General features: G+C 38.3%; 1 protein-coding gene across 21 annotated transcripts in view; it reads right to left on the bottom strand.

Moving 5' to 3' along the window:
* Nucleotides 1–16566, bottom strand: part of NCOR1 (nuclear receptor corepressor 1) — a 148335-nt gene that overhangs the window by 127813 nt on the left and 3956 nt on the right. For all 21 annotated transcript variants that reach the window (XM_045778291.2, XM_045778290.2, XM_045778304.2 and 18 more), the window contains exon 2: nucleotides 682–859. In XM_045778291.2, the coding sequence (XP_045634247.2) occupies nucleotides 682–789 (108 nt within the window). In that variant the 5' untranslated portion in view covers nucleotides 790–859. The remainder of the gene's footprint in view (nucleotides 1–681; nucleotides 860–16566) is intronic.

Here is a 16566-nt window from a genome sequence, read left to right as displayed (position 1 = left end):
AAAAACACTTAACATACTTAATATTGAAAAGTGAATGTTTCCCAAAATAGGAACAAGGTAACAATGTCCATTCTCACTCCATAATCATGACCACACTCAAAGGAGTCTCTGGTAGCACTGAACAGGTTTTGCTGGTAAATTTACTTTCTTTTTCTCTGAGATGACCATTTTATCCTCCTCTTCCCTTTTTTCTTCAAACCTCTTACACTCCTGTTCCTAGCCCACTCTGAGCTAATAATTTCACCTCATGTTTTATTTTTCACCAGGTAAATCAGCATACACACTCTTTAATCTTCCTGCCATCAACCTCCCGAGAAGATATAGGCCCTATCCTGGCCATCACTCAAGAGAGGCCAAATTATCTGGCCAGCTTAATATCCAACCAGAACTTGGAGCAATAAACATAGGTCTTAACCTGGAAACCCTAGACAACTGGTATTTTTCTATCAACAACTCCTACAAACAAAAACAGACATGTTCACCCCCTGAAATATGGCATAAAGCCATACTAAGACAAAGTAATCCCTAATCTTTGGCTTCCCATCTTTGAGAATGGTTCTTGACATTTAAAATAAATAGATGTACCAATTACATTTGGTTTCTGACCAACAAATGTATTAAACAGGAAAGTAAAACACACACAAACACAGCTTACACAACTGCATAGTATTTGTTCCTTACCTGCTGGTGACGCGTGCTGGGAAAGGTGTACTGGACAGAGTGGGGAGGATAACGGCTTTGTTCCGTGCTGAATGCTCCTTGGTTGGGAGGATAACCTGAACTTGACATTATCAGTAAAGAAGTCCTCACCAGGCTGTGAGATCAAGTCCAACAAACAATCATGTTTCTAGGAAACCACCTAAACAGGATGGGAAAAAATAGAATTGATAAGAACTAAAGCACCGGGTGTACTTCTAATAAATTACAACTACAGCTACATAAATAAAACCACAATTACCAGTAAAAGCTTTCTCTCATGTATTTACTTAATATAATAGAAGTTATTGGGGTTCGAAAAACATTAATGGGTCTTTTCTTGTAGACTTAAAAAAAGTTCTTTAATATATCACAAACAACATCAGGGGCTATAGAAAGTAAAAAGGTGTACGGACAATCTCAGCTTGGGACCTGCACATGGCAAATGCTCAACAAATGTCCTTTTTTTGGATAAATGTCTGAGAATCAAATGTGATTTATTACAGAAACAAAATCTATGGGTGTAAGTTTTGGGGTTATAAAAAGTCAACTGTTAAAAAGATTCCAGAGTACCTATAAGGCAAGCATTTGTGCAAAAGAAATATTATCTTCATTAAATAATACTGCCCCCCAAATAATGGCCTAAGAAGACATTCAGGATGAGAAAGTGTTCAAGGAAGAACAAAGTAGGCTTCTCACTTCAAGGAAAACAACTGCCAGTATTTGTAAAAATTATTATTTTGGAAAAACTTTTAGCTGCTTCCATGAGCTTGACAGCTTCCCCACCATTAAAGACTTTTCTGGCAAGACTGGTGGTGATACTAACAAGTGTGAGTTTTTGATATTACATGATGAAATATGTCAACATTTGAAATAGCTGTATAATTCAATGAATCAATACTTTCCAAATGGCCAATACAGAATGTTACAAAATTATTCATGAATGTAATATTTATTTAAAGTATAAGACATTTTACTACAAATAAAGTACAAGACAACCCAATAAAAGTTTAATGTGATAGAATATGAAAAGTTCATTGATATGGTTTCAGATCCTACATAGCAATTAACGTTTAAAAAATTGCCACTTGTCCGGTTTGGGTGTGGTATCAAAGAATATCTACAATTATCTAAAAAGGCTATTAAAATACCCCTCTCTTTTCCAAATACATATCTGCATGAGATCAGCTTTTCTTCATAAACTTCAATCAAAACAATATACTGCAAGACTGAATGCAGAAACAGATTTGAGAATAAAGCTATTTTTTTAAGCCAGATATCAAAGAGGTTTGCAAAAATGTAAATCAATGCCACTCTTCTCATCAAGTTTTGTTTTATTCCAGAAAACAGTTACTTATCATAAAAACCGTTATTTATAATAGCATATGGTACATTTACATTATTTTTACATGAATTAGTATCTTTAAAATGTCCACTGTAATAGCTAATATGGTAAATATCAACATATAGAACCCACATAAGCAAATGCTCTTTGGAGTCCTAAATAATTTTAAGAGTATAAAGGATTCTTGAGACCAACAAGTTTGATGACCAGTAGCCTAGAGAATTAAGTAATGCTAGATTGACTAGCATTAGTGACCTAGAAAGGCCAGTCACACCTAGGTCCATGCACACACTCCTTCTGGAGAATCTGCCCCTAGTTAAGGTGAAGCTCTGACATTATGTTTATAGCAATGAACTCCCCTAGTGCACAAGGCATGTACCACTTCGATCCCTCGCCCGGAATGTGGAATTGAGAAACTCAGCTACAGGGAACTGAGTTGCAAAGTAGCCAGAGTAGGAGTCAAGGTGAGCTAAAGCATGTGCCAGAGAGGTTACAGAGGGAGCAGAGAATGCGAGTCTAGACACAAACTAGAGAAGACATGCAGAGACAAGGAGAGCCAAGAGCCCTTGCAGGCCCAGGATACACAGTAGCAACTGCCTTGGCTCCTGAGCCTTTGCTCCAGGGTCAGTCCCATGAGAAGCTGCTGAACTCCCTACGCTGACCTTGGATACCTGTTAAACTACCTACATAGTCTTACAGTGAGTCCTCCTTTACTTAGAATAGATGGAGTAGGTTTTTATTTCTTAGAATTGTCAGAGCTCAAGTTAAATCCTAAAATAACTGCACAAACTTGGAAAAAACCCAAATGTCATGTCCATCAAGTAATAAATAGATAAATAAAATCAGGTATATCCATACAAGGGAACATTATTCCACCAAAAAAGAATGAAGTACTGGTACTCACTATAACTTGGACAAACCCTGAAAACACTATGCAAAAATACAAGCAGCCAATCATAATAGCCCACACTCTGTGCAATTCCTTTCATCTGAATACAGAAGAGGCAAATCTACACGACAGAAAGTAGATTAATGGCCGCTCAGAGACCCCAGTAGGATGGCGATGGAGGAACAGCAACTACTGTGGTAGAGTTCACATAAAATTCACCATCTTAGCCCTTCTTAAGTGTCTAATTGTGTAGCATCACGTACATTCACACTGTTCTGTAACATCACCACCATCCACCTTCAGAACTTGTTCATCTTCCCCAACTAAAATTCCATATCCATTAAACACTAACTCCTATTCCCCCTCCCCTTAGTTCCCAGTAATCCCCATTCTAGTTTCTGTCTCCATGAATCAGACTACTCTGAGCACCTCACAGAAGTGGAATCAAACAGTATCTGGACTTCTCTGATCGGGTAATTTCACTTAGCACAGTATCTCCAAGATTTATCCATGTGGTAGCATATACCAAAATTACCAACCTTTTTAGGGCTGAATAATAATATTCCATTGTACTGGAGTTTCTTTTTGAGGTGATAAAAATGTTCTAAAATTGACTGTAGTAATGTTTGCACATATCTCTAAATATACTAAAAACCATTACTTTAAATGGATGAATTGCACGGTATATGAATTGCATCTTAATAAAGCTGTTTTTAAAAAATTACCAACCCCAAAACAAACAAAACTATACAAAGCAACCACAAGATTTAAAAATGATTGCACAGGGCCACCTGGCTGGCTCAGTCAGAAGAGCCCTGCGACTCTTCATCCTGGGGTTTTGAGTTTGAGCCCCATGTTGGGTATGGAGATTACTTTAAAACACACACACACACACACACACACACACACACACAAACCTTAAATTTTTTTTTTTTAAATGAGAGGCGCCTGGGTGGCTCAGTCGGTTAAGCATCTGTCTTTGGCTCAGGTCATGACCCCAGGTTCCTGGGATCCAGCCCCACATCCGGCTCCCTGCTCACCAGGAAGTGGGCTTCTCCCTTTCCTTCTGTCCCTCCCCCAGCTCATGCTCACACACTGTCTCTCTCTCTTCCAAATAAATAAAATCTTTAAAAAATAAAAAATAAAAGTAAAAATGATTGTGCAGCAGTCCAAGTTAACATATGCCACATTTCATGGATTCTAATACCCACGTGTGTCCATATCTTAAAAAATCTAAACTCAGTAAGTATCCTACAACCAACGGCATTTTATGGTCTAATTAGCAGCACTTTTTCTTTAATCTTACAGGTAAATAATCTTATCTTATAAGCAAAGACATCTTTTTGCTGAGATAAAGTATTAGAGACTGCATCCAGTCTCTGGTTTCTGCCTAAATTTTCCCTTGGAGAGCTCACATTACAGAAATTACTATTTGCTTTTTTCCCTTTAATTTGTTCCTGGACTCTTAGGATAAAGCCAAAAAAAAAAAAAAAAAGTAAGGACACTAATATTCTCAAAGTGATTTCCCATCTGAGGTCCTTTAAAGGAACAGGTAACACTTACAGTACTTTCAAAAAGCCTGAAAGAAATACATATATAGGGACGCCTGGGTGGCTCTTTCGTCTGCCTTCAGCTCAGGTCATGATCCCAGGATCCTGGAATCGAGTCCTGCATCAGGCTCCTTACTCAGTGGGGAGCCTGCTTCTCCCTCTGCCTGCCACTCCCCGTTTGTGCGCTCTCTCTCTGACAAATAAAATCTTTAAAAGAAAAAAAAAATACATACATAAACTAAGGACAGAGAAGGACATCCTAAGCACAACCCCAAAAACACAAACAATAAGACTGATCTCTTAGACTTACAAAATAAATAAATACATATATACACATATATACATGTAGATATATATATATACTCACACACATATATATATGTATAAATTGTTTCTGTACAGCAAAGACACCTCAAAACAGCAAACTACAAGCTAAAAAAGGTACGGGTGCATGGGTGGCTCAGTCAATACAGCATGTAACTCTTGATCTCAGGGTCGTGAGTTCAAGCGCCACATTGGATGTTGAGCTTACTTTAAAAAAAAAAAAGAATATTCATTTTTTTTAAAAAAGAAAACAAAATAGAAAAAGTAAAATAGCAAAATTTTGATATAACGCATATATTTATTTCTTACAAATCAATAAGGAAAAAAATGATTACAACAGAAACATAAGACATGACAGAAACATGGAATTAGCAAAGGAAATAAAATTAATGACATCAACTTCATCAATAATCACAGAAAAATAAAACAAAATCATTTTTCCCAGACAAACTGGCAAAACATTAAAAATCATGCCTAGTAACGGTGAAGGTCTGGAGGAAAAAAAGCACTCTCTTACAGACTACCAGTGTGTATGTAAAACGGGTACAAATCGCTCTCTGAAGAAGGATGGCAATATACACCATGAGCCTTGAAAATACACACATCCTATACCACCCTTCTAGGAATTCATTATTCAATACAGAGATACCCGAAGATGAATGCCTGAGAATGTTCCTCAAGGAACTGTCCTAAACATCCAATACATCAGCTTAGAAAATCATTCTTTAAAATGTTTAGCTAATGGGAAATTTAATGTAGAGTATGCCACAAAAAGTCCACATATGTGAGAACACTGTTTTATAAAAGTATGATTTGTATATAACATTTTTATCCAATTTGTCAAGTATATCTATCATATCTTGACAAGATTTTAAGACCAAAGGCAGAAATGTCATAGAGCCAACAAATATCTATTGAGTACACTACTATGTACCAACATGGTTCTAAACACTGGCATAGAATGATGACTGAGATATGCCGTCTTATTGTGAAGTGACCTAGACAATAATCACGAGATAATACATGAACCGAAGTGCTATAAATAATACAGGATGGGAGAGAAGGGATAAGGGAGACATTTCTGATGGGGTGATCATAGAAAGCCAATCTCAGCTAGGATGACCCTATGCCCTGATTTCCTGAAACAGACCCAATTTACAGCTATTGTCCCAGTGCAACTATTAATTATGCTCCATTTCCTTCTCAAAACTGTCCCAGTTTGGATAACAAATTATATTCTAAGATGACTTTTGAGCCAAAGCTTGAAAGATGAGAAGGAAGAGCTAGCTACCCTAGCTAGCTAGAAGAGACAAGAGCAATCCTTGGAGAGGAACCACAGAAGCCCTAAGGCAAAGCAAGGAGGCGTAAGGAGAATGAGAGAGGGTGGTAGGGGTGGAGGCCAGAGAATGGGCAGGGGGAAATCAGCATGTGGTTTTGCTGGTACCTGTCTTAAAACTGCAATATCTCCCTCTGTATTCTGAATATTAATCCCTTTTCTACCTTTATATTACAAATATTTTTGTCTCACATTTCTGAAGACCTTTTCTACCCCAAAGTAAAAAAAATATCCCCTACATTCCTCTCTTATGCTCCTTTAAGGTGTGTGTGTGTGTGTGTGCGTGTGTGTCACACACATATATATATTTATCTCCTTAATCACCTAAAATCACACTAAAATTTTTAATCCCTTTTCTACCTTTATGTTACAAGTATTTTTGTCTCACATTTCTGAAGACCTTTTCTACCCCAAAGTAAAAAAGTATTCTCTACATTCCCCTCTTAGCTCCTTTAAGGTATATTTAGCTCCTTAATCACCTAAATTTTTTCCAAAAAAAAATGGTAAGGTAGGGATCTAGTTGTATTTTCTTTACTAATTAATAGCTAAGTATCCCACCAAAACCCTTATTGAACATGTCTATCTTTCCACGCTGATCTGAAATGCCGTCCATTACAACCCAGCAATTTTGGTCCACACTCTGAAGACACTCACGTACCGTACTTACACACAGAAGGTATTTACCGCAGCAGTGCAACAGGCCGCACATTAGAACTACCTGGTCAGCATTCCCCTCCTACACACCTGCACGTGTTCCAGGTGGAAGGGGGAAAGCCAACACATGAGGTTCTTGGTGGTGGTGGTATTTGCTTTGTTTTTGGAAATAGGTATTATAAAAGTACTCACAAAAGACAAAGAGAAAAATCTTCTCACCATGGTCCCCCAGCTCCTACCCAGCTGTCCTTCCAGAAGGCAACCAAGGTTACTAGTTTCTCAAGTATCCTTTAGAAATATCCTACACACACACACCCTCCCTACATAAATGGTAGTACAGCAGATATATACTGTTCTATAGCCTGCTTTTATTACTTAATATATCATTCTCAATATAGCAATCATTCTCATGAGGCTATAAAGAGCTTCTTCATTCTTTCTATTGCTATAGAGTATTTCACAATATGAGTGTTCAGAAATATTTTATAAATGTTTTCCAAGTAATTATGCTCTGCACCCCTAAGAAATGTCTACATGATCTGGGGCGCCTGGCTGGCTCAGTCAGTGGAGCTTGCGACCCTTGATCTCAGGATTCTAAGTTCAAGCCCTACACTGGGTGTGGAGATTATTTAAAAATAAAATCTAAAGGAAAAAAAAAAAAAAAGAAATGCTTACATGATCTATCTCTGAGCTCTCCTCCCAACTCAGACATCTGAAGTAAATAAAGCTATAAATGGAATGGAGAGGCAAAAGGAAAGATCTTAGCTCAAGGTCATCCAAATTTTTTCCAACAGTGGTCTACATAATGAGACATCCATGTAATATTGGTGTTGTTTGTGTCTGCATTTTCTTTTAGTTTTCAGCAATGATGAATCCTGAGTTCAACACCTGAATTCAATGTCACTCAAATATGATTCGTCCATGTTCCCCTTTGTCAGGAATCCTTCATGATATCCTAGTTTTGTGATGTGATTTCAGTAAAGTTTAACTTGAATATCTCAAAAATAAAATAGAGTCAGGTACTATCAGCCCAACACAGGTGGCAAGAAAACATCAGCAAAATCAGAGATTAGCCCTCGCTGGCATACAGATTTATGGGTCAAAGCAGACCCTACTCCTGGCCACAAGAGGGGCAGCTTGGAGACCACTATGACTTCCTTCCTCAAAACTTACTCATGAGACATAAAGCAATAGTTGAGAGCAATAGTTGTTTTTGGTTTTTAACCGGACTCTTTCCTTAAACATCTTATGTGGAAGCCAAACGTATAAAATCCACAGAAGAGAAATACTCCCATTCAGTGAGAATGGGGGTCTTCGCAAGCTACCTTTTCAGTCCCCCCAAGTCCTGCCTTCTGCCTTCACTGCAGTCAGGGCTCACCAAGATACCTCTTACAAAAATCCAGTTTAAAGTTAAGGCTGAAGGGCAAAAGGAGACCTTAAGTGGCAGTTTCAAATTTTAAGTTCGGTCCTTAGCACCAAAACTCATTACCTTAGGGTTCGTTACATTCCCCACTCATGAATTTTTATGAAACCCGAAGGTTTATGCACAACCCCCTCATAACATAAACACATATAAAAGTACTGTAGGATGAGAATATACTAAAACTAGATGTCATTATTATAAGTGAGAAGAGCACATTTCATCTCTTTTTAAGGGGGGCGGGGGGAGTCGGAGAGAGACAACTTAAGCAGGCTCCACGTTCAGCTCACGGCCTGACGCGGGGCTCAATCACATGATCCTGAGATCATGACCTGAGACGAAATCAAGAGTCATATGCTTAACAAACTGAACCACCCAGGCGCCCCACATTTCATCTGAATTTTATGAATAAACCCCAAACTAGCCTATGTTTTGTAAACAGGCAATAAAATGTAGTAAAATGAAATTTGTCTACTTAAATCCCTTCCCATATTAAAGTAAAAAAGACACACATCAATTTACTCAACAAGAAACTTCTATTGCAACAAAATTTCAAATATAATCCCCTCCCCCCAAAAAAAATCCAATTCTCTCTCACCAGGAACTCCTGGCTTTTGGCCTACAATCTTTGCATAACCAAAATGTACTTGGATAGGTTTTCAAGGTGGCCTAAGCTATCTTGGAAAAAATAGCTAAAAATATACTTCACTGTGGCGGGACTGCAAATGCCTCTTCAGATAAGCAGGAATGAATCCACTAAGGGTCACAACAGAGGAGAAGCCCATATTTTACCAAAGCAGAAAAAGGACCCGACAAAATACACAATTCAATTTTCTTTTAAATGATCAAAGAATAAAACCCTTTGATACAAAAGTATGGGATAGGAGAATGGCTTCTGTGATACTGCAGACGACAAAATACAGTTATTAAACTGAGACAAATCAGGTCATACTAATTCTCATAAAGCAGCCCAGCTCTAGTCAAAATCCAAAAGTACTTTAAGCAAGGAGAGGCTAAGGACCACCCTCCTCGGTTATCCCAGCTACCTAAGACTCTCCAGACTGGCCATGACTTAAAGAAAGCGGACCTCCTGGGGCGCCTGGGCGGCTCAGTCAGTTAAGCATCTGCCTTCAGCTCAGGTCATGATCCTGGGGTCCTGGGATGGAGCCCCAAGCCTGCTTCTCCCTCTCCCCTGCTTTGCCCCCACCCCCCTTCGTGCTCTTACTCTCACGCACTCTCTCTCAATTAAATAAATAAAATATTTTTTAAAAAGAGAAAAAGAAAGCAGACCTCCTTAGCCCATCTCAGAGGCCAGTCTCGAGCAGAAACCCTAGAAATCACCTAAGAGGATTCTGTAATTTGTAAGAGATCAGAGAGCTGTCGAACTCAGGACTAAAATTTCTCCTGTAAAACTAAAGCATTCTTCCCTTAAACAAACAAACAAAGGAGCTACTCTGGGGGAATGCCATTAACAAGGTATTTGTTTTACTTGTAGGCTCTTCTGAACATCTCACTTAGAAGAAAGATGAATGGGAGCTAAAGAAAAAAGGCCTTTCAGGTTCAACTATCCCACCCCCAATCAAGTATGATATTGAAAGAAACACATTAATAAGGGCATAATTATTTGATTAATCTAAGAATACAGGCATTCAATAAACAACTCTTGAACTTGGGGGGGGGGGATGCTACTTTCACCGTACATAAAGTGAGGAAGGAGAAGTTTCCGAAGACAGCAGCAGTAGACAACTCAGAACCGAGAACTCTGTGCACAGCTGCACTATACTGAACTAATTCTCTGAGCAATATTCACTCCAGCAACTATAAGAAATGAATATATTGCAGAATTAATTGGTAGGACAATAACTACAAAGAATAATTTTTCAAGTTACCACTTATTGAGCCTTTGTTATGTAGTAGGCTTGGCCTGCAAGGAGCTCACCTAAAACACTAGTTCCATTATTATCCCTAATTAAGGCTTTCAAGAGCCTTAGTAACTTCCCCACAGTAATTTTTTTTTTAACTCAGAGACAGATCTCTTAAAGATTATACAGTGTTGCCTTCCCTTTGACCCACTAACAGAGAGTGCTAAAGGTTACGAAGCAAATAACAAGGCTAATGAACAGACTACTTCTAAGGCATATACCACAATAAGGTAGAGAAAAAGCAACTGACTTAAAACATTTATTGAATTCTATACAAAAAACAAAGCCACCAGACACATGTGAGGGCAGGGACAGTCTCTGTTTTGCTCACGTGACCTTCCCGGCACCTAACAGCGCTTAGCTCTCAACAACACCCATTCCAATAGCAAGTCCTGTTCTTCCTTCCACACACCCACCCCAAGCCTCCCATAATTCTCCATCTCCACTACCTCCACCCTTACCTCTTGCTACAAAAAACTCCTAACAGGACTTCCCACTTCAATACTTCTCTCCACTCAAAAAGCTATATGATCTTTTTAAACCATAAATCAGAGCATGACACTCTTCTGCTTAAGACTCCCCAGGGGGCTACCATGCACTTCAAATAAAATGCCAAATACTCACTATGGCCCACAAGGCCCCACCTGATCTGGCCTGCTTCCTCTCCAGATTGCTCAGTGGGCCCCAGCAACATGAGCTTCCTTCCAGTCCCTTCATCCTGCGCCAGGACCTGCCTTGCCTCAGGCCTTTGTCCTTCTTTACTCTCTGCCTGGAATGCTCTTCCTGGCTCATTCGAGTGGCTGACTCCTCATCAAACTGACCCTTTCAGTTCAAATGTCATCTCCTCAGAAAGGCCTTTCCCAACCACCTATAAGGTGGGTTCCCATCAGTTACTCTCAACCACATAAGCCTTTTTTTCCCCTTATAATCTCAACCTGAAATGGATTTGTTTTACTTCATTATACTCTGTCCTGCCCCAATAGAATATAAACTGTTTGATTACCTACCATATTTTTGGAATAAAAGAAGAAATGGATAGAAATTATCTGAAAAATTTGAAAACCTACTGAAGAACATAAACAAGTCTACTTGAACAAAAGCAGAGGAAGTACATACAATCTTCCAAAATTAACCTATAAATTCGATATTTCTAAACACTATTCAGTATTACCCATAAAAATCTCAGCAAAATACATTATTGAGCTTCACAGAATAATTCTAAAGTTCATCTGGGAGAATATATGTACCAGAATTGTAAAAGTCTGGGGGGGGGGGGAACGGGTAATGAACAGGGGACTAACCCCATCAACATTAAAATCGTAAAACAGGGGCGCCTGGGTGATTCTGTTAAATACTCAACTCTTGGTTTCACTTCAGGTCATGGTGAGATGAAGCCCTACATCAGGCTCCATGTTCAGCAGGGAGCCCGCTTGGAGTTCTCTCTCCCTCTTCGTCTGCCCACCCCCAGCACGCGTGTACCCTCACGCACTCTCTCACCAAAATAAATAAGTAAATCTTTTTATACAATAATAAAGGATGTCTGGGTGGCTCATCCAGTTAAGCAGTTGTCTTCGGCTCAGGTCATGATCCTAAGGTCCTGGGATGAAGTCCCACATCGGGCTCCCTGCTCAGCAGGGAGCCTGCTTCTCCCTCTGCCTGCCACTCCCCCTACTTGTGCTCACTCTCTCTGATTTTAAATAAATAAATAAATAAATAATAAAATTATAAAACAACAGCAATTTAAAGGAGATCAAGAACATTAAATAAATTAGAAACAGTTCCAAACGTATTTAGTAAATGACAAAAGTTGTGAATCTAATCAGTGGGGTAAACGATGAATTATTCACTAAACGGTGCTCACACAACGGGGGAGAAAACATGCACACATATACTCCCCCAAAATATATCTCTACCTCACTTCCTACCCCGGAAATAAGTTCCAGATGGATCAAAAAAAAATTAGAAGTGAAAAAAGAGGAAAGAAAAGGAAAAAAATTAAAGTTCAATTAAAATCTGGGACTTCTTTGTCTAAAAAATACAAAAAGTCATATGTCAAAAGTCTTCCTCTCATTTTTATGTCTCAGTCACTCAGTTCTTACAACAACCACCGTTACCAGTTTCTTGGGTTTCGTTTCAGAAATATCCCATAACATACAAGCAAATATGTATACATTATTTTTCCTCTTTAAAACAAGCAGAGTAGGGGCGCCTGGGTGGCTCAGTCGTTAAGCGTCTGCCTTCGGCTCAGGGCGTGATCCTGGCGTTCTGGAATGGAGCCCCACATCGGGCTCCTCCGCTGGGAGCCTGCTTCTACCTCTTCCACTCCCCCTGCTTGTGTTCCCTCTCTCGCTGGCTGTCTGTCAAATAAATAAAATCTTTAAAAAAAAAAACAAAAACAAGCAGAGTAGCATGCTGTACAATAATATTCCTCACATTACTTTTTTAGTTTAATCAATGGGTGAATATTTTAAATTTTAGAGTAAGGACGTCTTTCTAAGTAGAGCATGAAACCCAGAAGCCATTTATGGACTACTAATGAAGACAGCTAACATTTATTATTTACTTACTATGTGTCAACCACTGTGCTAAATGTTATTTTATATTATCTCCAATCTAAAAATAAGCAAACTTGGGACACCTGGGTGGCTCAGTCAGTCCAGCGTCAGCTTTCGGCTCGGGTCATGATCCCAGGGTCCTGGAATTGAGTCCTGCATTGGGCTCCTTGCTCAGCAGGAAGCCTGCTTCTCCCTCTGCCTGCCGCTCCCCCTGCTTGTGCGCGTTCTCTCTCTCTCTCTGACAAATAAATAGAATCTTTAAATAATAATAATAATAATACAAAAAATAAGGAAACTAAGGCTTAGGGAGGGTAGGTAATGTGCCCAAGGTCACACAGCCAGCACAGAGCAGGACTGGGTATATCTAACTACATAATAACACAGAAGAGAAGTACCTGGGTGGCTCAGTCAGTGTCTGACTCTTGATTTCGACTCAGGTCATGATCTCAGGGTCATGAGATCAAGCCTAAGCCTCCCTGTGCTGGACATGGAGCCTGCTTAAGATTCTCTCTTCCTCTGCCCCTCCCCCTGCCTCTCTGTCTGTCTCTTTCTCTCTCTCAAAAACAAACACACAAAAGAATAGCTGGGGGTGGAGAGAGTGCGTGTGTTAGAAAAAGTAAATACTTTAATATACAAGGAGCTCTTCAGATCAATCTGAAAAAGACCAAAAACTTCATCCAAAAATAACCAAAAGCGGGCAATTTATAAAAGAAATACAACTCCCCTCATAAAAACATTCCAACCTCTGTAGTATATGATAAAAGGCCAAGCAGAATCACTACCCCCGCCCCCACTTCTGAAACTGTCAAGATGTTTTCATTTGTAACATCCAGTACTGGCCAGGGTTTGGACCATACTGACACACTTGTATCGATATCTTTCCAAACCCATACTATTCAGGTAACAGCAACTCCACTTCCGGAAACTATCCTACACAGCTGCTTGCACAAGTACACAAAATAAACACACACAAAAAATTCACCTCAGCTTTGTTTTTCTGAAAACAAAACAAAAAACACTAGTAGCCATAAATTGATTAAACAAATCATGGTATTTTCATAAACAGAATACTATGTGGCCATTAATGACAGAAGTAGCTCTAAATATACCAACATGGAACAGTAGTACATAAAAGAACAATATATTATGATCCTGTAATACAGGAAATTACACACACCAAAAAAAAATTTTTTTTGAAAGAATATGCAACAAACACTTAGAAGATTATATCTAGGAAGTGGTACTTTCAACTTCTTTATATACTTCTATATTATACTTCTGTAAAACAACATATTACTTATAATAGATGAAAGACAAAGATTCTAAAATAACACATCCTCCTTCACTCATTGAAATGGTTTTGTGTGAATATACAGCACTTCTCCTTCTACTCTTCCCCTCCTGCTCTGCTCAGTTCCCTCTTCCCCTCCCTCCCTCCCTCTTCCCCCCAACACATACACACCCACACACACATAGAGTTAATGGACTATATACTCCCTACATCTGGTATATTTACACTGTGTATATTTTAGGCTGTAACTCCTAGAAAGCACAAGTTTTGGTTTCATTCCAAATACATAAAAGTTATTGTAATTCAAAACTGAATTAAAAGAACCTAATCAAACGTAATACAAAGTTAAACGTCTTTGAACAGGAGTTCAAAGACATGATGATTACAATTTAAAACAAATATTTCCAAGTTATACAAATCTACACGCTATTGCCAAAGGAAATGAGCTGCCTAAAACAAATTACTCTGTCCACGACAACACAAATGTCAAGAAGGGTCTGTCAGTTAAACAGAAGTATGGGGGGAGAGGTGAACTGTAACCAGAGAGGGGACCCTCGAAGCAAAACCAAGTGTCAAATTTTCCTAGAAAAATGTAATCTCAACTTATTCTGGTTTGATATCAGTTTATTCATATATACCCAAATAAATACAAAAATGAAAACAAAAAACCCAGCCCAAGTTTTATTCCTCAAGTGGACAGTGGATGGGGGGAATCAAAATAATTTGGTCATCCTGACTTTTCCTTTGCTCTTGACTAGTCTACTTAAAGATTTAATTTTTGATATAAAACTAATCAGTACTATTCTTTCGAAGGGAACCCTTCAAAGGTATTCTTCAATAATCATATAAACAAACTATTCCATATTCCTGATTCACAATTTTTTCTAACCACTGAAACTACTCCAAAATTCCCCATATATATACTAACATATTCTTGTTCTAACATTATCTGGAAATACAGCCAGATGAACCAATCCCATCCTTATTTTCTCTTTCTCCCCAAAATCCCAGTAAACTGACAAAAATATTTTTTAAATGTTTTGATAATTCACGGATTATACTTTTTCTCTCGCTGATACTGGTAAATTTCTGTTTTTAAATTTACATAAACTATTCATCAAGTTCCCATGCGTGTATCAATCCGGCCTCTGCGACAACGGCACCAAGTATCTCCGGCAGCTAGGTTTTTCAAGCATTTAACAAATTTCTATTACACACTTCCCAGGTATAGTGTTATTTTGCGAGTCGGGGTAGATAGGAGATACAGACGTGCCCACAACGGGCTTATGGTCTAGCAGGGACTAAATGGACATGTACATAAATAACTATGATATTATAGTAGAGGCATAAGTAAAGCATTAAGAACTTCCAAAATGAGAAATACACATCTTTGGAAAAGAGGGAGTAGGAGGGAGACTTCCTGGCTGAAGTAATATGTGATTAAACCCTCAAAAAATAGGCAGAATTTAGATGTGGTAGATTTCAGAAGTATGGCACATTAGGCCAAACAGACATATTATCTAACAGCCCAAATGGAATAAATATGACATGCTTCAGTACTCATGTGAGGATATCAGTTGAAGAAGAACAATATGCTTCTTTCTTTAAAATAAATTTTATGGCATAAGTACCTATAGAAAACTAAATACTACATGTACTCTTTTCAACATAGCATTAAGAACACAGTTCATATTTACGCTATTTATCTAAGCTTTTAACAACTGAAGTCCTTCATACTTTAAAAAAACAATCCATAAGTTTGAAAGTAAGTGAAGCAAGGGTGTCTGGTGGCTCAGTCAGTTAAGCGTCTGCCTTGGGCTCAGGTCATGATTTCGGGGTCCTGGGATCCATCCCCTGCATCGGACTCCCTGCTCAGTGGGGAGCCTCTGCCCATCCACCCTCCTGCTTGTGCTCTATCCCAAATAAATAAAATCTTTTGAAAAAAAAAAAGAAAGAAAGAAAGAAAGAAAGAAAGAAAAGAAAGAAAAGAAAGAAAAGAAAGAAAGAAAGAAAGAAAGAAAGAAAAAGAAAAAAGAGAAGAAAAGAAAAGAAAAGAAAAGAAAAGAAAAGAAAAGAAAAAGGGAGAAAAACCAGCAATAGCTATTTTATAAAATAATTTAACCTATTTGGGTCTCAGAAGTTCCTAACCATTGACATAATACAATTTCTATTATTGTTAATACTTCAATTCCAAGAAATATCACTAGGTCCAGATAACCTCAAAGACATTTTTGTTTAAGAAGATATTCATCACAGATTAAAAATTAAGCAAACCAAATAATTCCCAGGGATCATATTACTGATATAGATCAATACTAATTTTTTTTCAAACTATATTTTCATTGAGGAAATTTAAAGTTAAGATAAACTCAATACCTAAGCTGAGCAAGTAATCTCTCATTCCCCATCCACCCCGATTTTTGTTCTAATTGTCAATCATCACACTGAATCATCCCATGGATGAGATGGTGTAATGGAATGAGTCCGACACTGGATGTCGGAAGACTGGATTCTACCACTGGCCAACTGCAACAATTTAGGCAAATCACTTCACTTCCGTGACCTTCAGCTTATTCACGAGGAA

Source organism: Ursus americanus, chromosome 14 (assembly GCF_024610735.1).
Source record: "Ursus americanus isolate L20-20 chromosome 14, mUrsAme1.1.p, whole genome shotgun sequence".
Taxonomy (NCBI): Eukaryota; Metazoa; Chordata; class Mammalia; order Carnivora; family Ursidae; genus Ursus; species Ursus americanus.
This window is presented reverse-complemented; position numbering and strand designations above follow the sequence as displayed.